Source organism: Pecten maximus, chromosome 15 (assembly GCF_902652985.1).
Source record: "Pecten maximus chromosome 15, xPecMax1.1, whole genome shotgun sequence".
NCBI lineage: Eukaryota > Metazoa > Mollusca > Bivalvia > Pectinida > Pectinidae > Pecten > Pecten maximus.
In genome coordinates this window covers 17,642,133-17,666,611 of record NC_047029.1, presented here as the reverse complement: position 1 = coordinate 17,666,611, position 24,479 = coordinate 17,642,133, and the positions used below count along the sequence as shown (strand labels likewise).

Below are 24,479 nucleotides of genomic sequence, written 5' to 3'. Positions count from 1 at the left end.
TAGATATAATATAAACTACGTAACCTTTCCATTCCAAATGAATTTAAACACCTTGAATAGTTTGAAAGTATAGATGTTATGCAATGATCATACGTCATCATGAAAGCCTCTAAAATGGCTTTGAAGTTTGACCCAGTGAAAAAGAAATTTGGCTAGTTGTTTAATCACAAACAACTTTTCATAATATCGTGACAAATTTTTTACCATCTGATTCAGTGCATTATTCCAAGCAAATCCTTTTTGTAATGTCATATCATAAAATGTTAATAGAGAATAGATACAAAATTGATCCAGTGACCTGTTTAATTCCAACAAACTCTGCTTCATAATTTCATGACAAAATGTACATCAGTGAAAAGATACTATATTCGACCTTGTCCTTTGCATACATGCCATACCTCCTGGCGTGAGACAAAATCTCCCTTATTTTCAAGTCATTTATTTCCTCCCGGGAGGAGAGCCCAAATTCCCGTATTTTGTAATTCCCTCTGGTATTTTTGCCAAGGCCATTTTTGTTTACAATTCAGTAGTTTTTCTCGTGATCCATCTGTTCACGTGATCACTCAATCAAAATGGCGCCTGTTGGACACGGCCTTCACACGAAGCTCTGGCTAGTGTAATGTTTGCGCTAGAATATCTATCATCATGAAATAAAGGCAAGTCGCTTACAAACAACTTGAACCCTCTTTGCTAACAGACTTGAATTATTGTTTGTTTTCTTTTAGGACCATACTTTGATGATGGTAATTGATACAGAGCCTGGTCAGATGCAAAATCACACGTTTTTCATATAACATGTGTATCGTGGATCAGTGATAGCAAGATGAAATCCGATATTTTCTTTTAGAAAACTATCAAAATTAGCACATCTGTTGGTCGTAGTGGTCAATCATGATGTTTACAATGACTGTACCGTCCATGACATACCGTCCATGACAGAGACAATATACAAAATCTAGAATGATCGTGATAAGATTTACTGCAGTCTCCTAACATGAACATCTTCAGTTCTCATGACTTCAACATGAACATCTTCAGTTCTCACGACTTCATGTATACAATTGCACACTTGGAATATTTTTATATCTAAATGGTCCAACATAAGGGATCCCACGGGACATTTCATGGTGATCTTTACAAATGATGTGTTCCCTCAGAGTGGATCAAGCTTTCTAATTTGAAGAAAATCCAAACTGATAAATGATTAACTTTCTTGTCTTAATCTTTAGCTACATGTATACAATTATAATATACCCTTTTCAAATGCTGTTATATAATATGTATAAAGCTGTGAAACTTTTTGTGTGACATAAAAAAATCAAAAAATAATTTCATATCAGAATCTGAATGTATTATTGCATTTTTTTTACCTTATACCACTTTTTTGCAATACGATTAAAATCCAAAATAAATATAAATATTCTTTATCACTTTCAAAATTAGTTTATTGCTTAAAAATTCAGTAAAAATGTTGATATCCATGTCGCGCACAAATCTCCCTTATTTTAGGCAAAACTCCCTTGAAATAATCATCAATCTCCCTTATTGGTCTCCTGTAAGTATGGCATGTATGCCTTTGACCCTGTGACCTTCACCTTTAATCAGCTGATTCGACATTTAATACTGACTAACTTTGTTTCATGTCATAACAACATGTTCACAAGTGAAAAGATACAAAATTTGACCCTGACCATAACCTTTGACCTCGACTTCGATTCTGGTCAATTGACTTGATTAATTCCAACTAAGCTCTATACAAAACTGATTCCCTTCACCCATGGATGCTTCAGGCCAAACATTGACCAAATCATTTCATTCCTACGGAAGAAAATGGATTTGAAGAATTTGCTATATTTCCCCTATTGGGCCCTGCCCTTCAGGCCCCTTGGGAGCTAGACCCACTGTTCATAAAAAGTTAGTTCCCCTTCATCCAAGGATGCTTTTAGCCAAATATGGAGCAAATCCTTATATTCCTACAGCAAAAGAAGGATTTGAACCAATTTGTTGCATATTTTCCTCATTGGGGCCTGCCTCTCAGGCCCCGTTAATACAAACTGGTTCTTATTCACCAAAGAATTCTCCACACCAAATTTGATTGAAAACTGCTCTGTGGTTCATAACTAGTAGTGTTTAGTTCATTGACAATGGAAGGCATAAGTTCTCCTGTTTTTTGGACCAGGAGGTGAGCATAAAATGTAGTGGAATTCATTCACTAGTCTATGGTTTTAAAAACAAAAGTGTGAGATTTATTATATGATTAGTATTGTAACACTATCACTCATTGGTCCTAATGAGATCACATGACATAATTATTTCCTTCAGCCTGGGGGAATATTGTCCAGGTCAGGTCTATAAAACCATGGATTGCCCTCAACCAAAGTCTGTATTTGTATAATATAGGTGGGAGACATCTACTGTATGGTATACACCACTCACCAGCAGCATGTTAGGATGAGCCGAGACTGGAGCGACCAGGACAACAATGTCATTTTCCACACTGAGGTAGCCGTATAGGTCACACTGAACGACCGATAGTTGGCGTGACAGGATCAGCAAGATGTCAGCCAATGTTATCACAGCACTATTCATTGCAGACGCCGCCACGTTCATAAGCTCCTTACTGTACATGATACGGATCTCCGCAGCTAAAACAAGCAAAAATATTGTTCAATATGATGTATTAGGAGTATTCCAGTAAAGTATATATCCTATATCCCATCTTAGAATGGTTGGGGGGGGGGGAATGCAGATTACTGTCTGATACTTTTTGGTATTCTGTAAGTGGTCCCTGTTTGACAAAGACTGAGTCCTATTGGGTGTATATTTTACTGCAGTGTTTGAAGAGTTTATCATTAAAGTATTATTGCCCTTTATATTGAATGATGAATGAGATGTTGTATATTTCAATGGATGTAAGTGAATTTTGCAGAAAGCATGTTGGAATTGCTATTGAGTGACCGCCAGTGATTAAGAATGCCTGCTGCTGACGATAAAATGAGGACAGAAGTCCAAAGGTTTCAATCTTTATAATATGAAATATAGCTGTTGCACATATCCATTAATTGTAACATCAGAATAAACTTACCTAAATAAAAAATACCTATTCAGAACTTGTTCAAGGACAAATGTTTTGACTTCAGGGGCCAGCTTTAAATTGGTGTGAAGAAACAGGATCTCGCATTTCATGTAATTTTTGTATTTTACAGAGCCTCAGACTAGGTTGGGGTGATGGGATGAAACTTAAGTATCTCGGGTAACTTACCACAGACAGGACAACAGCCCCCAGGTGGAGTAATGGGACGACAATGGTTTGGTCTCGCAGCACGACAGGCCACATTCGCACAATTATTAGATGTGGTCAAATTACCTGAAAAAGTAAAAAACCAACCATGTGATTGCAAAAAAAAACTTGAAAAACTGGAAATGTTTGATGACATGATCAACTATTTTATAAAACAACATGATTTAAAATTTCAAAAATTTCAAACAGATGGAATCTGACACAAAAGGAATCTGAGATATGGTTAAGTTATGAACGCTTGTGAACATCTGGAAATTAAAACTCAAAGTAAGAATAAAATGCAGAGAAAATTCTTCAAATTGTGAGGCATGGAACTTGCTTTTAAAAGTTTCCCATCTATTTACCATTGTTAGTGAAACTTTGCATCAAGATTCCTGATTTTGATTCCAATCACCAATGAAGCTAAATTTGATAAAACTGATGTCAAGACAAGAGACATGAAGAGAGACTGATTTGACAGTCTCTCTAGTATACATTTCTGTATTACATAGAAACCTGTACAGCCATCAGAGGTACCGATATAGTGAACAAAGGGAGGTAAATCCGGTATATCTGGACGGTGGTAAAATTGTGTTATAATGGTATCTCACCTGAGTACATGCCAACAGCTCTACACTGCCCCATGTAATCTACAGTGGTACGATCAGCTAGCGCGGCACATTCACTATTGTACGACTCCCCGTTGTGTCCACACACAACACCATTTTCAGAACAGTACTTCTGTAATCAAGGAAATGGATATTCAAAAACAGAAGCCTACATGTTAATCAAGATATTTTGAGTTTGTTATGAACATAAAATCTTTTTCTTCTAGTTGCACAACAAATTTAGAACGAGACCTGTAACTTGTTTGAAAGCTACCAATCTACAACATCATGGAGTATATTCTTTGGCATAGACCATGTCGCTGGTGTGTTTGTCATATCAATTCCTTTATAAGTCATTGATGTTGAATAGACTCATGGAGCACATACAAAGATATTGAATTCACACTTAATTTCTTTCACACAATGTCCGATTTGTTTGTTTACCTCATGTATATTGTGAACAGCCATATCCAGGCAGTGTTAATTTCTGAAACTTTGTGATATGGTAAAAGAAATCTGATTATGATATTCCAGCTATCACATTCTGTTTTACCTGACAGTGCCCCCTATAGGCAAGTCTCTTTTTCTTGGCCAGGAGGAGACAAATATTTGTATATTCATCGTTGTCTGTGTCGCACACTGGTTCATGGTCGTGGCGTTCACATTGGTCGATGCCCATGACTGCCACTACAACACACACAAAATCTTAACTTTCTCCATTCTCCAAACATTCTTGAAAAGACTGAGATATCTGTAAACTAAGGATACGAAGACTGAAATATCTGTAAACACTTTGTTCAAAACCATGAACGATTTAAACAAGAGGCCAAGCATCATTCACTTGGATATTTCAGTAATCATGGCAAAATACTCCCATTTAAGTTATATTGCAATATTTTTCTATAACAATAATTTTCTACTTTTTGGGTTGAGTCTCCTAACAATGGTTCAAACCTAATGTAGACCAAATCCTGTCATTCTTAAAGAACAAGAAATATTTTTAAGTTTTTGCTTTTTTTCCCTTATACAGCCCGCTCTTTGGAGTAACACTCTTCATATATACAACATTGAATCTACTTTGGCAAATAATGCTCCAGACCAAATTTCATCAATATTCATGGAGTAATTCAGGACTAGTAGTTATTTAAAAGAAATGATGACAAACATGGTGGGGCGGCCAGATGGATGGAAGACAGATACTGCACCGTGACATGAGCACACCGGCCCTTCTGGCCAGGTAAGCTGCACCGTGACATGAGAACACTGGCCCTTCTGGCCAGGTAAGCTGCACCGTGATATGAGCACACTGGCCCTTCTGCCCAGGTAAGCTGAACCGTGACATGAGCACACTGGCCCTTCTGGCCAGGTAAGCTGCACCGTGACATGAGCACACTGGCCCTTCTGGCCATGTAAGCTGCACCGTGACATGAGCACACTGGCCAGAAGCTGCACCGTGACATGAACACACTGGCCCTTCTGGCCAGGTAAGCTGCACCGTGATATGAGCACACTGGACCTTCTGGCCAGGTAAGCTACACCGTGATATGAGCACACTGGCCCTTCTGGCCAGGTAAGCTGAACCGTGACATGAGCACACTGGCCCTTCTGGCCAGGTAAGCTGAACCGTGACATGAGCACACTGGCCCTTCTGGCCAGGTAAGCTGCACCGTGACATGAGCACACTGGCCCTTCTGGCCAGGTAAGCTGAACCGTGACATGAGCACACTGGCCCTTCTGGCCAGGTAAGCTGCACCGTGATATGAGCACACTGGCCCTTCTGGCCAGGTAAGCTGAACCGTGACATGAACACACTGGCCCTTCTGGCCAGGTAAGGCAAGTAGTAAGAAACAACAGGACAATGGCTTTATCTCAAATCATTGAAACCAGCAATTCTGGTACAATTGTTCCTGAGGTTTGTCTGTATAAAGAGTTTTGAAAAGAAACCAAATTCAAAGGTATTGTCTGGACCATGATTGATATTTGTTTCTGTATAGATGGGTACATAAGAAAGTTTACATACCACACTCATACTGGTTACAGCTACTCTCCATGGTATTACTCAAACATACACTTCTCTTTGGCATACATCTGTAATAGATCACATTCTTGTCAATCAACTAAAAAAATACACATCCAATTATTCACAATTATCTGCTAGAACAAGAATGACCTGTCATGTTGACCTTTTCATTGAATATTCAATTAGGCGATTTCTGCATAGGTACCGGTATGTCAACCTATTAATTGATGTTTCAGTGCATCGAGTACATAACGCACGTGTATATGTTGTGGAGTAACTTGGATGTAATATAATTATTGCAAATTGTATTCAAAATATTCACAAATTAACATACAAGCGATTTGGTGGTGATAGCCAATAGTGGAACTTTACAAAAATATACAATATAATTAAGCTTACTGAGCCTGGTATCTGTGTCACATACTCAATGTGCCTATACACATGGGTAAAAGGAAAAAATAACAGACACTGCCATTGATTAGTTTATACTAAATAATATAGGATAATTAAAGTTATCAAGCGTATTTATATATCAAAATTATTAAAATTGAATGTTCTCGGTCGCTGGGGTATCTTATTGAATGTTGTCCCGATATCTCAATAGTTTAGTTGAATAGTTGCCTGAAGTACGACATTGAATGTAGAATTGAAGACAAATAAGGGGAAAAAATCAAATGTAAAAATACAAGCAAACTATGCACTGACACAATTGTTAAACAAACACACAAACAAAAAAATATTTCATAATGGGAAAAATACCAAACCCATAGTACTGTCACCAGTACTTCGATAACATACCCAACTGATTCGTCAATATGAAAAGTCTTGTGAATCATTTAAAATATTGCATATACACATGTATGGAATGCACATATTTTCCTATATGATTATCAACGCGTCTGCAATCAATATGCTAATTAAAGTTCAACACGAGAGGTCATTCTGAACAGACTATACACTATTCAATAGAGGTTTATATATTAGTCAATTTATCACTTCATACAAATTTAGTAGAAAAACACTCCTCCAATTCCATTTTCAGCATCTGATATACAGTAAGCAATATTAACAAGATAACAGATCTACTTTGCCCAATAATTGTGGTGGCATTCATTATGTGATTAACATAATTAAGAATGGGTTTTATGGTATTTTAAGCCCAATATACAAGTGAGTTACTGAGTATACCCTTGTCACAAAATCTTGGTATCCAAAATACAATGTACTTAAATCTCTTTGCTTTGTTTCTTCAACTTTTAAGATAATTTTAAGTACCAATATCAAAATATAATCCCACTTCATTTTTTTTCTCGTACCTGTATTCATCCCCACATGGGTTATCTGCACAGGGGTCGATACTTGAACAGGTGCCGGAGATGAGTTCGTGACTTCTAAGTTTTGCACACCTTCAGAGGTAAACCAAATATGACATAATTATACATTTAGAGAAAACCAACTTTAACTTTTTATAAATATTTTCTATCAAAGTTTCAAACTGGACAAAAGGAACTTCGCTGGCAAATATACCTCTATCCTTAAAACAAGTTTGCACTGTAAAATATTAATGGTAAAATTAGAACTTGGGGACATGTTTACACATTAAAAACAAAGGTTCTGGGGTGGCAAATCATAAAGTGTTAATGTAGAACATGTTCTATTTTCCAAGTTGTTTAAATTTTCACAGTAAATTAAATTCATTTTTAAAATAACAATTTGTCTTATTACAGACCATTCCGCATGTCATTTGGTAATGAAGGTTTGATGCAGCAATTGTAGTTACATCTTAATCAGAACAAACCAGTATGGCAAAGTAAAAGACTTACTTTGTGGCCATACACCTATTAGGGTAAGTCTTTCCATTAATTCCACATTGCGGTGCAAAGTTGGGAACACAGTCACACGGTAACCCTGTCAATCCTTCGGAGCCTGGCTCTGGCGGACAGCGATGCTGGGAACACAGGACTTTTCCCGAGTGACAGATACAGTGATTACAGTCCATTTTGAAGTGTTCACCGTGTTCTGAAAGAACAACAAGATATAGATTATTATAATCACCATGTAATACATGTATGTAGTTCATGAGAAACTACAAAAGATAGTAGAACCATCCTTCCTGTAATGTCTTTACTACAAAAGATAGTAGAACCATCCTTCCTGTAATGTCTTTATCATGAAATATTCTGTAAGAATCAACTTGTTTAAAACAAGAGGCCCAATGGGCCTGTATCGCTCACCTGCTTCTAATGCAACTCTGAAGTTATCTAGGTCATTTATGCAAATCTAATGCTTAACCTGATAAATACATGAAACATAAGATAAGGTTATCGTTATTCAGTAAAATTGATTTTGTAGCCCTTCACTCCCCAAATATCAGATCTCTAGGTCTCTTGGTTATTGGGAGAAAATTATTGACACATTTGACCCCATGAATTGATTTTGTAGCCCTTCACTCCCCAAATATCAGATCTCTAGGTCTCTTGGTTATTGGGAGAAAATTATTGACACATTTGACCCCATGACCTTGAATATCAGTCAAGTTCATTCATTTGAACACGTTTAGTAGCTCTTCACCCCAGCATGCTTCAAGCCCAATGTCAGCTCTTTTTGCATTTTTTTAATGAGAATATGTTGTTTAAATATTTTAGCATAATTGACTCCTGTGACCTTGGATATAGTTCAAACCCATTCATTTGAAAACATATGGTAACCCATCACATAACCATACTAGAGGCCCAATCTCAGATTCATTGTCCTCTTGGTTATTGAGAAAAAGTAACTTTAAGACTTATGAATATTTGACCCCTGTGACCATTCATCTTTTTGGGAGTGGGAGGACTGGTTCATTGTCAATATAATGTAACAAGGTGGGGTAGATGTCTTTGGCAGTATGCTTCAGTGAGATAGCACTATAAAGTCAGCATCACTTCCGCGCTATCACGATGAGACAAAACAGGAACATACCACAGCCTCCAAAATACACACATACAGTACATGCACACCTGAGATGCCATCCTTAAATGACCATAGCTGTTGATAGGATGTTAAGATATTTGAAAATCAAACCTTGTGTCAGCAGACCTTAGGTTCACATTACTCATATTAAAGGAATTAAGAAATTTGACAGGAAAGTGTTATTAGAGTAAGAAAAAGTTCACGATATCCTAATTATGTTTTCTCATGAAATAAGGAAGCTTCCTTAAGTTAAAGTTGTGAAACTAGTGCTGACCTCTAATTTTGTTCTGCCAATGGACCACACTATACCCACCAAGTGTCTAAGAGATAAGAAGTTAGTTTGACTGTGCACATTAACCACAGCATCTAGCCAGACAGATTCTGGGTAAAAGAAAGCAACTTACTTTTGTGGCCTTTACTGGTGCTGCAGGGATCACGCTGAATACATGGGAGACGTTTACAATTATCCAGGTTATTGTGATGCCTACACTGGCACACACGATAGTGCATACACTGTGCGTTACCATGGAAATCCTTCTCTGCATCAGGAATCCGAACGTAAGTGTTCTTGGGAACGTACATATTGGTCACAGCTCCCATACCGCATGCTGGTATAAGAAAAATTGACATCATCATAATCAACCTGATCGGTTTAGTTTTTTGACTTCTGTGTAAATAACAGTGTCAGTCTAATCCTAAATAAAATGATAACCATAAGTTATGAGGGGTGACAGACCTCCGGGTGCCTACATTTATGAAGGCTGATCCTTCAGATATATCTAAAATGACTTACGGTACATTGACTTTAATACTAGTATGATCAACAGACATAGAGAAGATGGATCTTGATGTCTATATTTATTATGATAGATGATCCTATAGAACATTATATTGATATATTTAGAATAACTTACCATTATGACAAACATAAGGAAGACAGACCTCGGGGTGCCTACATTTACGACGGTTGATCCAGCACACTTGGTTGTCCTCACAAGGGTTTGGGTTACAAGGACTTGTGATCACATGTCCATAGTGTTTGTGAGGACTTTCAGCTGTTAACAACATCGACAACAAAATAAGGTATTTCAGCTTATAATAACATTGAAAACAGAATAAAGTCTTTTAGCTGTTAACAACATTGAAATCAAAATAAGGAAACAAAAATCACAACCAAAACTAGTTTCCTAGTTAACTTCATACAATAAAGACATTTGATTGAACGACCTGGATATAATTGACCTTACAATAAAGTAAATTGTATTTTGGGGAGTGTGACAAGTGGCTATCACTACTTACTGAGGTACTTTTTCACGGAGATACAGTCCCCATTTTTGGAGTCTCCGGGGGACAGAGTGTTACACAAGAGTTGTAGGGTGTGGCCTGGCTTCATACGACTGTGGTCAACACACTGGTTCAGTATGTGGAAACAATCTTCCCTGGAAAGACAATACCGTATGTAAAACATGTTTTTCTTCATATACTGAATATTCTACAGCTTAAATTTGCCCTTATTTACTAAGTTGAACATACATGTAAGTACACGGCATATTGCACAAAGAGATATTACTGAGAAAAGTGAAATTAATACTCCAGTAAATTTTATCATAGAACCAACTATGTCAGATTCCATCAATGAAGGAATTGAAAAAATAAAGCTTGAATTTGATCTCAAAACACTAGTAAGTAAGTACCATAATTTCCTGCCAATTACTCGCTCCAGGGTAAAGCCCGCGGGAAGTAAAGTAAGGCATTTTTGAGGCTTTTGTAAAATGAATTCCAGATAGTCCCGCACTGGCAGATTGCCTGCGGGTTATACATCAACTGTATGACTATTGAGTATAGGTGAATTTATTTTAAAGTGATTCTGAGTTATCAGACTTTGACTGATGATGACTTCGTAATTTACCAATGATGTTTTGAATGATGGAAATCAGAGACATGTGATGGAAATATTGTGTTTATATTGTAAAACTTATCAATCATTTATTTTGTCTACAAATAGCCTAAATCTAGCCTACATGTGCATGAATATCGGGGCATTGAAGCCAGTTACTTCATCTACTGTTTCAATACAAATGGAAACATTTCACAATGTATAGCCCGCATTTCTTTTCTTTTAATATGGTAGAAAAAAAATCATAGATAGCCTGCAATAGGCATCTTCTCATGTCAAAATTGTATAGTCCGCAGGCAATATGAAGGAATTGATGGTATATTCTAGTTTAGACAAAACCAATCCATTCTAGACAAACTTTTCTTCATCATGTTTGTGTTTCTGTTGGATTGTCCATACAGTTTACTGTTGGATTAAATAAATGATAATTCATGTGTAGAATTAAATAAAATAAATCTGGTTTAAATAAAAGAAGAATGTCTATCTACCAACTATTCAATCTGCCTACCAAAACGATGGACATCTGTTGGGTGTCTTTATAAACTATGAAATTATAAGTTAAAATGTGACGATCTGTAGAAAGCGAAATATATTACCTGCATAGGGGAAGCGGCGTTGCTCTCCTGTTACATGGTTTGATCTGTAGAGCACACACGAGGGCCTTCCACATCTCTGGTTCACACTCCCGGATATCTGATACAAAAGACAGTTAACTGTCAACAATATTTCATTTATCCGACATATACAGGCAGAACCTGACAAAATCAACATTCTCAATGAAATAACTTTCCTTTATAAAGCTGTTAAGAGTCTGGCAAGTCTGGGTGGTATTTATTAGGAATAGTTCAATGAATGTTCACTGATTTTCTTTTTTTTTTCTTCCTGTTTTGAAGCCTAGATAATTTGAAAAATATCAAGATAATTAAGAAATGAAAAAATCTATACAGTTACCCTAGAAATGAGTTTATAAACAAAACTGTTCTATTATTTAATACACCAAGGTCAGAAATATGTTACACATGTAAAATATGATGTCATATGGATGTTTTGATGAAGAAAAATATACAATTTAAGTCTTTCTGGTTAGGTAGATACTGGTTTACCACCTACATGACTCCACCTATTGCTAGGTTTCATCTCACTAACTTAAGTCAATGTTCTGTCATCATTAGATACTGGTTTATCACCTACATGACTCCACCTATTGCTAGGTTTTGTCTCACCAACTTAAGTCAATGTTCTGTCGGCGTTAGATACTGGTTTACCACCTACACGACTCCACCTATAACTAGGTTTCGTCTCACCGACTATAGTCAATGTTCTGTCGGCGTTAGATACTGGTTTACCACCTACACGACTCCACCTATTGCTAGGTTTTGTCAGTGTTTATCGCATTATGTTACACTTCTTTAATGTAAAAAGAAACTATTAAACTTGTTAAATAGCTTGACATAATATCTTTACACTATTTCAGTATCATTATCTTAATCCCTTTTCACATTTGAAAACAAACTTTGGCAAATCTTCCTAAAATTTCTCTGGGTAACATGCCACAAATGAATGAATACTGTTATAAGAGTGATCAATCACCTTGATCTAAGAATTGCTACTAATAGTACTGTCCATCTGACATTTATTCTCACCTTTGACGGGAATCGACATCTGAGGAAGTCTAATGGTTCCATTCTGCCAGCTGTTCAGACTTTCTCGTGCTGCTATATCTGTCTGTGCATTACAACTCCTAAACAGCTCAGTGGGTCGACTGTTGAAGTTGGAGCAGAAGTTGAGACCATCACACCCGAGTTGGCATGGTTCTTCCACTGTAAAACAGTACATACTTGTTAGTTGTACTTTTAAATCAATATCTCAGCAACTCAAATGCTTCTACCAGTAACCAAGGAAAAGTTTGTCTTTTCTAAGAGGTGTGCTCATGATTTTCAGAACAAGAGATTCTACACTTCCGGTGTACATTTTTGTGAATTTTCAAAAAATTCCCACTGGAGTAAGTTAAGGCTCTCCAATTTCAGTCAAACTGTTTTTGTGAAAATTTTAATCAAAATTCCTAATAATAAAAATAGGGGCTAAAATGGCCTGTATTGCTCACCTGGATACTACAGTGATTATGGCAAAACACTCTATGTTTATTTCCCCTATTGGGACCGACATTTTGCATAAAATTGGTTCCCCCTTCATCCAAGGATACTTTTTAGCAAATATGGACCAAGTTGATTTTAACCAATATGGTGAATATTTCCCTCTATGTGGCCCTACTTCTCTAGCCCCTACAGGGGCCAAGCCAACTGTTTATACAAAACTGGTTCCCCTTCATCCAAGGATGCTTCAGACTAAATATGGACAAAATCCTTTCATTCCTACAGAAAAAGAATGATTTTAAAGTAATTGCTATATTTTCCCTATTGGGCTCCATCCCTAAGGCCCTTAGGGGTACAGGTCAACTGTTTATACAAAACTGGTTCCCTAGGGCTAGATTTAGAGTTGATGGACGATGGACGCTGTGCCACGGCATAAGCTCACAAGTCCTTTGGACAGGGTGAGCTAAAAATAAACTGACCATGCTTGTATCTGTTAAACAGCACATAAGCAGAAACAAAATTATGATGGAATGATGGCCAACATATACCATTCCAACATTAATCAGCTTGAAGTCATCATTACAGGACTTTTCATTTGAACAATTATAAGACAGATTATGTAGTATATAACCCCCAGATTTTCAAATGGACTGACCTTCAGCCATACAAGAAAGCATGGGACCTTCCATTATGACATCCAACACAGGTGCTGCTAAACTCTGACATTTGGTGTTAAAGTCATCCCAGGTGTTGGCCCAGTCGGTACTGAAAGTCTGGAAGAGAGAAAGCTCACATGATAGCCAGAATTAGATGTTGGAGAAGAATTGATATGTCTGGTGTTTAACAGCTGATATATGTCGGATGATTCTTTTTGATCTACAGAACAAAGACACACTTTAATGCTTTCCTATTTTGGACCTATTTATGTTCTGGATTTCCCATCAGAAGAACTATAACTGCACATACATGTAATAGTCTCATTTTTTGTGTGCGTGTGTTGAAAGGATTTTGCTAAATAAAAATTAATTGCAATTTTCAGTATATTTATTGTTTTCTAGTATTGTGGGCGCTTTATGTATTCAAATTTGGTAATGGACTAAAATGTTTGTATATTGACAATATTCAAATAAAGCCCAAATTGAAGGTATGTATTGAAGAAATGCATATTTCCAAACATTCATCAGAAACAAGCCCCTAAAAGCATATATACTCCTACTGTAATCAAAGTTTAGATATGAAATGTTGCAAACCAGATACAATTATACTAACTACCGTTATATTAACTACATGTTCATCACACAGGCCACAACTGTATGGTTCATACACATTTTTCATGCCAAAGCATTTTCCAGCACTTTTTCTCAATTTTCCAATGGTATCTTTTTTTTATCCAGACTTGTAGGGAGTATTTTTATCTTTTATCTATTTATCACTTGTGTCCCAGAATCCGATGTGAAAATCAATTTGTTTAAGAATTGATGGTTCAAGCTTTCACCAAATGAAATGACAACTGATTATGTCTGTGGCCAACATTTCTTTAGTGTATTCTGCAATGGCAAATATAGATATGCATGCTGTATTTTTCCCTACAAGAGAAATTCCTAAAAATAACCCAAACCTTAGAAATAACACTGTCCAGAAACATTGCTATGAAAGCCTCAGAAATCTGTTCATTCAATCAGAAGGTTCAGTAATTTATTACATTTTGTATCAGCAACAAAATTCCTGATTTCAAACAAGATGTTTCACTTTCACATCATACAGAAATGAGAGCTCCTGGAACAGATTGTACTATTGCTGATAAAGGCACCCTTTGTGCCAATGTCTATATCATTGATTTTCATCCCAAGCTGTATACCATATATGTTGATACCACCTTTCACCATTGGTACTCCTGATACCATTCCTAACTATAGACACATTTATGGGATACAATCACTCATCAAGTGATCGACTTTTCTTTGTAAGGAATATTTCATTTTCAAGGAAAGTTTTTTTCATGTTTACAGCAACAAGGTATGAATACCTGCACTTTTCAAGCACTTGGAAGCAAACTCCAACACTTTTCAGCACTTACCTCTCTAATCTAAATATATACTAGTTTGTCATATTAACCAAATCTAAATATATACTAGTTTGTCATATTAACCAACGTGTCCATGGCAAATGACGTAGCTTAGGACTCCTTGAAATGGTGTAACTTACCCTAGAACAAAGGTTTCGACAGGCAAGGGTGTTAGCTTTAGAGCAGCACTGCAGCCTGGCGCCATCTATGATGTTTCTCTCCATATCTACATCGTCCTCCATGTTGGTGTTTAGCAGGAAACAAGCCCACAGTGGATCCTAAATAGAAAATATTTTCTGAATTTTAAAGATTTTTTCAGGGGTCCATATTTCTGATAATGTCGAGTAGGATTCTGAAACTGGTAGCTGCAATAATTCCAACTCTTATTATTAACGTTGTACAAATTTTGAAATTTTTATCAAAAATAAAACATAAACTGTCAGTTCAATGATTTTTGTAGTAAGAAATCTATAACTTAGTAGATGAAATTAAATGACTATTTTTTTACTGTGTTCAAAACTTACACTATGAATTTTTGGAACACCACAACTTTTCACCAGCTGTTCCATGAACACATTCTCCGGATAACGTAGTCGTATTCCCTCTATGCATGTGTTCCTGCACTCAGAGTCTGCCGGAGCTTCGTAGCAACATGGCAAGCCTATAAATATAGCATATTACAACATGAGGACAAGCGGTCCAGAGGCCAGTTTGGAATAATGGTAAATTACTATTTCCAATTTTCATATTGACTGTAATATTTTAGTGATGTTTTAGGAAATGGAAAACAATACTTCTAACTAAAATGCATTGTCCAAGTCAGTTAATGGTAGTGCTACGTTTTACTATTTTAATACACATATTTTTAGACAATATGGAAGAGTAACCTGACAATTTGACATCAGTAAAAGCACAAACAAAAATACTGTTTATTAACAATAATAAATGAAAATATTTTCATCCAAAATCGACCCAAGTCTGACAACTATTACGGAGCAAATCCAAGATGGGGACGTGCATTTCGGCTTATTGCATAAGTTGGTTAATTGGGTATTAAGCCCCCACAAATAGGCAACCCAATTAAGTGGAATGCACTGTATTAAAATACCAAAAATTACCTTTGTTGGTGATTTTTGTTAAATTTAACATAACCAATGTGAAATCCAGTATATGTAGCAATGTGAAGCTTGATGTGAATCATGGTTTTGATTCTGTAGTATACAAGGTGTACATAGTCATATATTTCATATTTCACAATGTTGAAATTGAAAATAGGCCAAAGTATGCTGAATCTTTCTGGTGCCCAGACCTTGTTATAATAGGTACATGTGTCTTCTGGAACTTAAAAAGAAGATCCTTGCAGTTTTATCTTACCCCAGCAACTTTAAAACCAGGTCAAGGTCTTTGGTATTAGGGGCATTTATATCACTTCATAGCAAGTAGCTACTGGCTAAAGGCGAGAACCCAGGTCAAGGGTACGTACCGTCTTTCAGAACATATGAAGAACATTTGAAAAGGAATGTTTTACAATTTGACTCTGCGACCTTTAAAAAATGTCAAGGTCATTTACTTGAGGACATTTTACACACTCTGTCCTAGAAACCTGCTAGGAAAATATCAGGCTTCTAGATCTTCTGGAACATGGGAAGAAGATTTTGGAAGTTTTTAATCTTTTTCACACATGAAAATACCCTTTCATATTCTGCATTTGAGTAATGAATTAAACATCACTGTTTTCACAATCTTGCTGAATACTTTGGCTAACTTTGTGTAATGATCAGCCCACAGCAAAGGGTATATTATATTCTGCCAGATACTCTACAAACATCATCTCTGCTTTTGTTACATTGTCATAACCAGCAGCTGAGTTCGCCTGAAAGAATATGTCGACTTTCGTCTGTGTTCCAATGTTAATCTAAGCTATGTCATTTTCCCCATCATATGACTGACCAAAACATCCACACTTTAAAACTGTACAAAAGGCAGGGTGTTCCCCTTTTTTACTTCTGCGCACAAAATCATATGTTTTGATCCGATCGTTGTTGAATGAAGAGTAAATGTATCTACTTTGTTTCTTTGGCGCGGAGTCATTAACATCCGACGGTTGGTTGTAACTAATGTTTAATCAATGATCACAGTTGATAAGGTGCTTGAATAGTGTAAACGTTCTTGTGATTAAGACCCACTACAATATATCCTCGCTTACGTTAACCCCAGCCGATAAATATGCACTATGTTTAGTACTTCACGTGGGAAGGATTTCAGAACAGCTTCATTGAAAGGTTTCCTGTGAGAACTAGTTCATTGTCAACAAATATGGCTTCACCCGAGCCAAACTGTGAAATCGAAAGGAATTTTCATATTGTGGTAGAAATAACGATAAAGCAGAAGATTTTAACAGTAAATCAGTAGGGGGAAGATCAGTCTAAAAAGCAGTAGACTACCACTAGAATCGGTAGAGCAAACCTGTCTGTATTGACCAAATATGATTGCCTTGGGTCCCTTAGAGCTTGATAAAAAGATTCACAAATGACTTTTTAACAATTTGGCCCTGTGACCTTGAAAGTAGGTCAAAGTCATTTATATGAGGAAATGTTATATCGGTCTGTTTTTGGAACATGCTGACATGGATATCAGCCTTCTGGGTCTGCTGGAACTTGATAAGATTCCGTAAATCTTTAACATATCTCACCCCTGTGACCTTGAAAATAGGTCAAGGTCATTTACATTAGGAAACTTTAATGTACTCTTTCCCATTTACTTATTGTTTTTTAGAAGAAGATAAAAGTTGATGCAATACCAGTCAAAATCAAACAAAATACAAAATTTAATATGCTAGAGATCTTTAAGGTTTGATTTTATTCATTTATCACTGTGTAAGATACTTTTCTTTGGAACAAACCATTATGAAATGCCCTAACTGTAAATTGTGTAGGTGCTTTGGCCTTGTTTCATATCATATACGTTATCTTCTTATGAGATAAAACTCTAAATGTGACAAGAGGCCCATGGGCCTTAATGGTCACCTGAGATTTGAAATATTTCAGTTAATTTAATAGACCCTTTTTGGCCCCACCCATCAGCCCCTAGGGGTCAGTCAGGGCCAACATGTGTATACCATTAAGCTGTCATCCCATGCTAGTAATGTTAACAAAGTAAGAATGAATTCTAATAGAAATTAAACAAATCATAGTAAAAAATGTGATTTCCCTATATAAACAATAGTAAAATTTACCCCCTCCCCAGGGGCAAATGTGTGACCCTTATATAGGGTCATGAAATTCATAATTTTAGTAAAGCACCTTAAGATCCTTCCATCTATGAAGAGTATTTGATTCTATCTTATTTTGGTCTTGAGAAGAAGATTTTTGAAATTTCAGTCATTTTGACCATTTTTAGGGGGCCCATCAGCCCCTGGGGGTCAGTCAGGGCCAACATGTGCATGCCATTAAATTGTCATCCCATGCTGATAATGCTTAACAAATTAGAATGAATTCCATTACAAATCCAACAAATAAAAGTCAAAAATGTGATTTCCCTATAATAACTATAGTTAGTTTACCCCCTACCCAGGGGCAAACGTGAGACCCCTGGGTCATGAAATTCACAATTTTGGTAAAGCACCTTAAGACCCTTCCATCTATGAAGAATGTTTGATTCCACCATATCTGAGAGAAGAGAAAAAACTTTTTGAAATTTTAGTCAATTTGACCATTTTAAGCCAAGCCCCTCAGGCCCCTGGAGGGTGGGGACCATATAATTCACAATTTTGAAGCTTCCTGTCTAATTTCATTGAATTTGGTTTAGGGGTTTTGGAGAAGAAGTCAAAAATGTAAATTGTTTATGGACGCACGATCAATTAGAATAGGTCACTTGAGACTTTGTCTCAGTTGACCTAAAAATATCAGAGCTTCTATTATCAATTTCAACTTTACAAAAATAAAACCCTGGTTTCTGAGACTGAATAAACAATTTACATATAAATGCTTCCTATAACTGCAGACATTGCAAATAGTTTTGATATTTTGAAACTTGAGTAACATATATCACTAAAGAATTCAATTAATTTAAAAGATTTAATGAGAAAATACTTTCATATTTTGTTTTCAATTTCGAAATGTAAAATTGTTTGTGAGATATGAGTCGATTCCATATTTCCTCCCAATATTGGACTTTGCAGATGGTATGTTGGTGGGTGGGAGGTATATACAAGGGATTGTTTGTATTTCAGTACAGCGCCAGCCCTATATACCAGCAACTCGTTAAAACTAATAAGGCTGCCTGCCCAAACACATGTTCTGCATACATGGAGATATGCTTGTGTAAACAAATAAATTTCCCAAAACAAACTACTTCCGCTTATATTGTACAACCCCACACATCAGGCCCCAAATGTTTGGCGATTTCTCAGTGCATTTAGACATTAATGAGAACTGGTACTCATACTTCGACACCATATGGTTTTTTTAATACCTGTAGGGGCTCTGATCCAGCTCAAACATATGCTTGACATGTCAATTAAAATATTGATCCAACTCATTAATACTCTTGACAACTGTTCCAACTCTTTTCTATGTTCATATTGTCAAATTTAGGTTGTCAATTAAAACCCAGCTATCTTTGTCTGGAAAAGTATGCTCTATTTAGAAAACTAAATTGCCGCAGACAAATTTCCTGCTGTCAAGATTTATCAGATAAACAAATCATAATTTTGGAAATACAAAAACTGACTGCGAAGTCAGAACATTAGTAGACATTGAACAATTCTTTACACTCCATTCTATTGCCTCATTACAAACTAATTATTTTATTTCACAAAGCAAACAATGAAAACTTGACCAGAACATCTGAGGGAAATATCCATACTTTCAGTACAGCCAATAAGTTTTCGATCTCTATACTGTTTTTAAATGTTTCATTCACCCCAAAACAACATGTTGATTATCAAATTAGAGAAAATTAACATCTGTTCCATGTTTCACTGATTGATTGATTAACTCATGACAAGCTCTTCAACCAATGATTATTTATCAAAACTTCAACAAGAACATTTTGCCTGTCTGGTTCAATATTCCATAACGGCAGATTTGAAATCAATAATTCCAAAATTAATTTTCCCCTGAATTTATCAGATTTTTTTTTTATTACAAGATCAGGAAAGAACCTCCTTAAGATTTAAGAAACCCAATGCCAGACTACAAGTGATATGGGTAGATTTAAGAAACCCAATGCCAGACTACAAGTGATATGGGTAGATTTAAGAAACCAATGTCAGACTACAAGTGATATGGGTAGATTTAAGAAACCCAATGCCAGACTACAAGTGATATGGGTATCATGTTATCCATAAAACCTAGGAAGTGAAATTCTAAATTTCTAATTTAACTTTTATTCAGAAAATTCAACAGGGCATTCTAGGCATCTACAATTTGTTGAAGATACAAGATATATTTGTGAAAATTCTTTAATTCTTGTTGTTGTTTTTTCAACCCACGATTCTTGCTCTGCCAGGCCAACAGTTTAAACAAACAGAAATTCTGACTGGCTTCTAGTGATGTAGAGTCAGAATCAGGTGTGCTAAAAAGATAAATGATGACAGACAAACAGACAGACTTGAGTTCTGTAGAGCATCTGTCAGTACCTTGCTGTACCCACTCAGTATAAAGTCTAATTGAAGACACAAATATCCACTTCTAAATCCTATCTGCTATCTATACATGACTAAGCCTGACCATTAAACAAATCTTCTGGGCTCTTGATATATATACAGAGTCATCTCTACAAAACATATCTGTACTCCTCGAAATCCTGGCAGTTATGTTCATGATTCTGTCAATGTTTGGTTATCGGTGAATTATCTCCCCTGCTCCCCAGCACCCCCTGGAGGCAGATGGTATATAACAGTACTCAACACAGGTCTATTATTTAAATCTGTGCTTTCTTTCTGCCAATTTGAGGTTCACGGCTATTACTTTTCTGCCATCATTATCCAAATATTTTTCTTTCTCGGCATGGAAAATTCCTGATTTTTTTACTATTCCTGTCCCAACATACCATGCCTAAATAACTAGATGGATGCCCCTTAAGCATGGTTAGTCATCAACTAAAAGAATGATCATTATACATAATTTCCTTTCACAATTCTCTCATATATTTATGGTTTTCATTTAGATTTATTAAAGGTGGAACAAATAAATTACAATAGTGAAACAAAACTTTTTCTTTTCAAAGTTCAAACTAAAATATCGCTTTTTTGATCACCGAAAAAAAAAAATGCTGTGAGAATGTCTCTGGAATGGTTTCAACTTGCAGTGTACAAGGCTTGAAAACCCAAATCAAGACAAATAAGTATGTGGAATCTGGATCCTCAAACGCTGGAATTGTCTCAAAATCTGAGAAAAAATTACTTAACAATTATGTAAATGAAAGTAAAAACAACAGGTTTGGTGGATGATTGTACTATTCATAGGTGTTCTTGTCTCACAAAACTAGATAAAAAGTTCAAATCTGTAGAAATTTTAAGGTAAATGTGGGATGGAATGACAACTGAGATCATGCATGTTCAATGAGATAGCTTGAGGTCGGAGAACCTCTCAAAACAGAAGAATGTTTATTGCCTCTGAGACTCTATTCCACGAGATGAAACAAGGTATTGTCTTGGAGACTCTATAGAGATGTTTGATTTCAGAAATCAGATGACTCACTCAATTCTGGGTCACTTTCCCGCACTGGACGATGACGATTTTGAACACACTGCATGATAGGTTGGTTGACGCCATGACACTGTCGCCGAATAATGTGTCGCTGTTTTTGTCTGCCAAGACCAGATACCATATGTGTGCCCCTGCATATTAGATGACAGTTGTAGCTATTGGCCGATCTACAGCAATGCTCTGCATCTAATCCAAAAGAAAGCACATGTAGTAACATCAAATCACAATTATAATACAACTCTTGATTCTGTTGAATCAGTCACTGTATAATCACACAAAAACTGGGGTTTACAATTCATCCATTACTTTTGAAAGCGAGGATTTTTTCTGTATTGTACTTAGAAACTTAAATTTTCAAATATTCAGAATATATTCCCATTTCTTATTCTACTTTAAATGGCCATTTGAATTTGTTTTGATGTTTATTAGATTTATCTGGAATACATCCCAAACTTCATACCCTTCATCTCTGAATGTTTAACAACTTTGTGTTTACCAAACTGAAAGCAAGGGACCTAACTCTAGTTTTACTTACCTCCATGTTTTTCTATACATTTATATAACTTTGTTTCCGTACTTTGGCTACAGTTCCTTACAAGTTCTCTTACACTGGTGGCCTGAAACAACACCAAAAAAAGTGGAAATATTTATCACCTGAAAAAATATCTACATTGGTATAAATATCATTTTCTTTCATTTAGGTAAAATAGCCATGAAACGGGAAAGAATGGACCTTATATGCCAGGTCATTAGAGGTGACTCACATTGTGCACCAGAGGTTCTCTGAGGCATTATCCGGAATATTGATTTTATTTTCTATCTATCTACAACTTGCTTTTCATTCTGTTTCACCTGGAACCTTCAAAATAATATAGATATGGGATGTCATTATAAGCCATAATTTAAAATCCTGACATTTCAGTGGGATTGTCCTTTACAATGCACCTTGATGTGTAGCCTATCATCAGTGCATATTCTTTCATTACAATTACATCTATATATATAGATTCTGGCACAATGTGTCTGTGGACTTAAGTGACATTTACTATCAAACTTCCATAACCTATTCATCCTTTAAAAGGTTTCTTCTGATTAATCACCTGCAAGAGCCCTACGGAAACAAAACTCGTTAAGTTTCATCACAATAAATATTTATTTCTTTATTCTATTAGCATTCCATGTAAAACTTAATATTTTGTGGATTCTGTCAGTATTAGGACGCCATGTAAAACTTAATATTTTGTGGATTCTGTCAGTATTAGGACGGCATGTAAAACTTAATATTTTGTGGCTTCTGTCAGTATTAGGACGGCATGTTAAGCTTTGTATTTTCCAGAATTTCAATACACCTGGACCACAAATATCTCTAGATTTGAATTTCTTTACAGTGAAATAATCTCCTGACTCAGGACCCCCGTCTCCCTCCATCAGTTTGGCCCGATACACTGATCCCAGATCCAATATTCATCTCAGTATTATTTATCCTCATATTGTTGTAAGCCATTATTCAATCCTGTTGCTTACGACAACAGTGTTTTCAATTCCTCAAGAATTATCAGTCTATTCAACCTTTCATTACTATGTCTCTCTCCAACAAATTCTCAGCAGAGCGTATACCTCTAACTATTAAAGTGGAACTCTAATCTGTGTATCCCTCCATCAGGTAGAAACGCTGCTTTACAGACCAATCTAATGGGCTGCCAAACAGTCTTACCACTATGGAGATCCCCAGAGGGTGGCCAAGTTCTGTCAGTGCAAATCTTTAAAACACCATAATAACGGCAATACTCTATCCCATTTTTGTGATTTGCTAAGACTTGTTCATATTAAGAAGACCTGCATGGACAGACATTTGGAAGCACGATACAAAATTTCAATTTTGTTTTTTCCCCCCTTGTGTAACATGGCATTTATAAATTGTATAGACACCATGCACTTTAGTACAACACTCCAAATGCTATTGCCATAGTGCAGTCTCAGAATTATCTTCATGACTTTTTATCGTGTATTTTAAAAGCTGTCGATATTGGGAAGATAGAGACAAAGTGTTGTTCTCAATTAATTTTTTTTACCTATTTTTGTAAAAATTCACAGAATTCCTCATAAAAAATTCTTTCAATGTGCTTTAGTGTAAATCTATAATATGGTGCCATCCAGTCCCAAAATTATCTGTTAAGTCTCCTTAAAAATAAGCTGAAAACATTTAGCCGCTAGGAAGCCACAAACTCTCTCAATCATATATATTTTAAGAATTGCCCTGCCACATGGGTGTCCTTCTCTTGCCAGTATTGATTCTGGTATGGAATTATATTAATCTATCATGTTAAAGGTCCCCTGTAACAATTTGTAATTGTTCCTCAGAGCAATTAACTTCAATTACAAGTATCCTCGCTCTCTCTTTCCAATCGTCCTTTCCTCTTGGAAAGCACCCATCCCATGAATGTCCCCTTCTGGTCCATATACTTCAACCAAACAAGAAAATGCAGACACAGTGAAAGCAATATATTCTACCTCTTTTGTAAAGACAAGCAGAACAATAACTTGTTACTATCCTACCTACTAAAGCATACATACTTTTCATTGAAAGGTCAAAGTTCAAGGCTTCATTACCCTAGAAAGTCGAAAAATTAATGGGAGCTGTCTGAAGTGTGAAGTAGACTGTAGTATAATGGTACAGGGCTGTCAATCATATTGCTACGATACCAGATACATAGGAGGAGCTCCAGTGGCTTCTCTACATGTTCACAGTCAATTTACATACAGATATTATCTCCTATAATCACCAGAAAAAAGGTATTCAAAACATGGAGGCAAAAACACATAAATCTACTTGAGAAAGTATATCTGAACA

The 24,479-nt window shown here is 36.1% G+C and overlaps 1 protein-coding gene across 1 annotated transcript in view; it reads right to left on the bottom strand.

Moving 5' to 3' along the window:
* The window catches only part of LOC117343237 (reversion-inducing cysteine-rich protein with Kazal motifs-like), a 107,701-nt gene that overhangs the window by 6,846 nt on the left and 76,376 nt on the right, over positions 1–24,479 (bottom strand). Inside the window, exons 6-22 of the mRNA XM_033905574.1 lie at positions 22,164–22,245; positions 21,620–21,814; positions 15,440–15,576; positions 15,056–15,193; positions 13,506–13,623; positions 12,401–12,577; positions 11,354–11,450; positions 10,160–10,299; positions 9,775–9,915; positions 9,265–9,468; positions 7,732–7,927; positions 7,225–7,314; positions 5,909–5,976; positions 4,442–4,575; positions 3,892–4,021; positions 3,263–3,367; positions 2,437–2,645 (exon numbers count right to left, since the gene is read on the bottom strand). Of these exons, the coding sequence (XP_033761465.1) occupies positions 2,437–2,645; positions 3,263–3,367; positions 3,892–4,021; positions 4,442–4,575; positions 5,909–5,976; positions 7,225–7,314; positions 7,732–7,927; positions 9,265–9,468; positions 9,775–9,915; positions 10,160–10,299; positions 11,354–11,450; positions 12,401–12,577; positions 13,506–13,623; positions 15,056–15,193; positions 15,440–15,576; positions 21,620–21,814; positions 22,164–22,245 (2,361 nt within the window). The remainder of the gene's footprint in view (positions 1–2,436; positions 2,646–3,262; positions 3,368–3,891; positions 4,022–4,441; positions 4,576–5,908; positions 5,977–7,224; positions 7,315–7,731; positions 7,928–9,264; positions 9,469–9,774; positions 9,916–10,159; positions 10,300–11,353; positions 11,451–12,400; positions 12,578–13,505; positions 13,624–15,055; positions 15,194–15,439; positions 15,577–21,619; positions 21,815–22,163; positions 22,246–24,479) is intronic.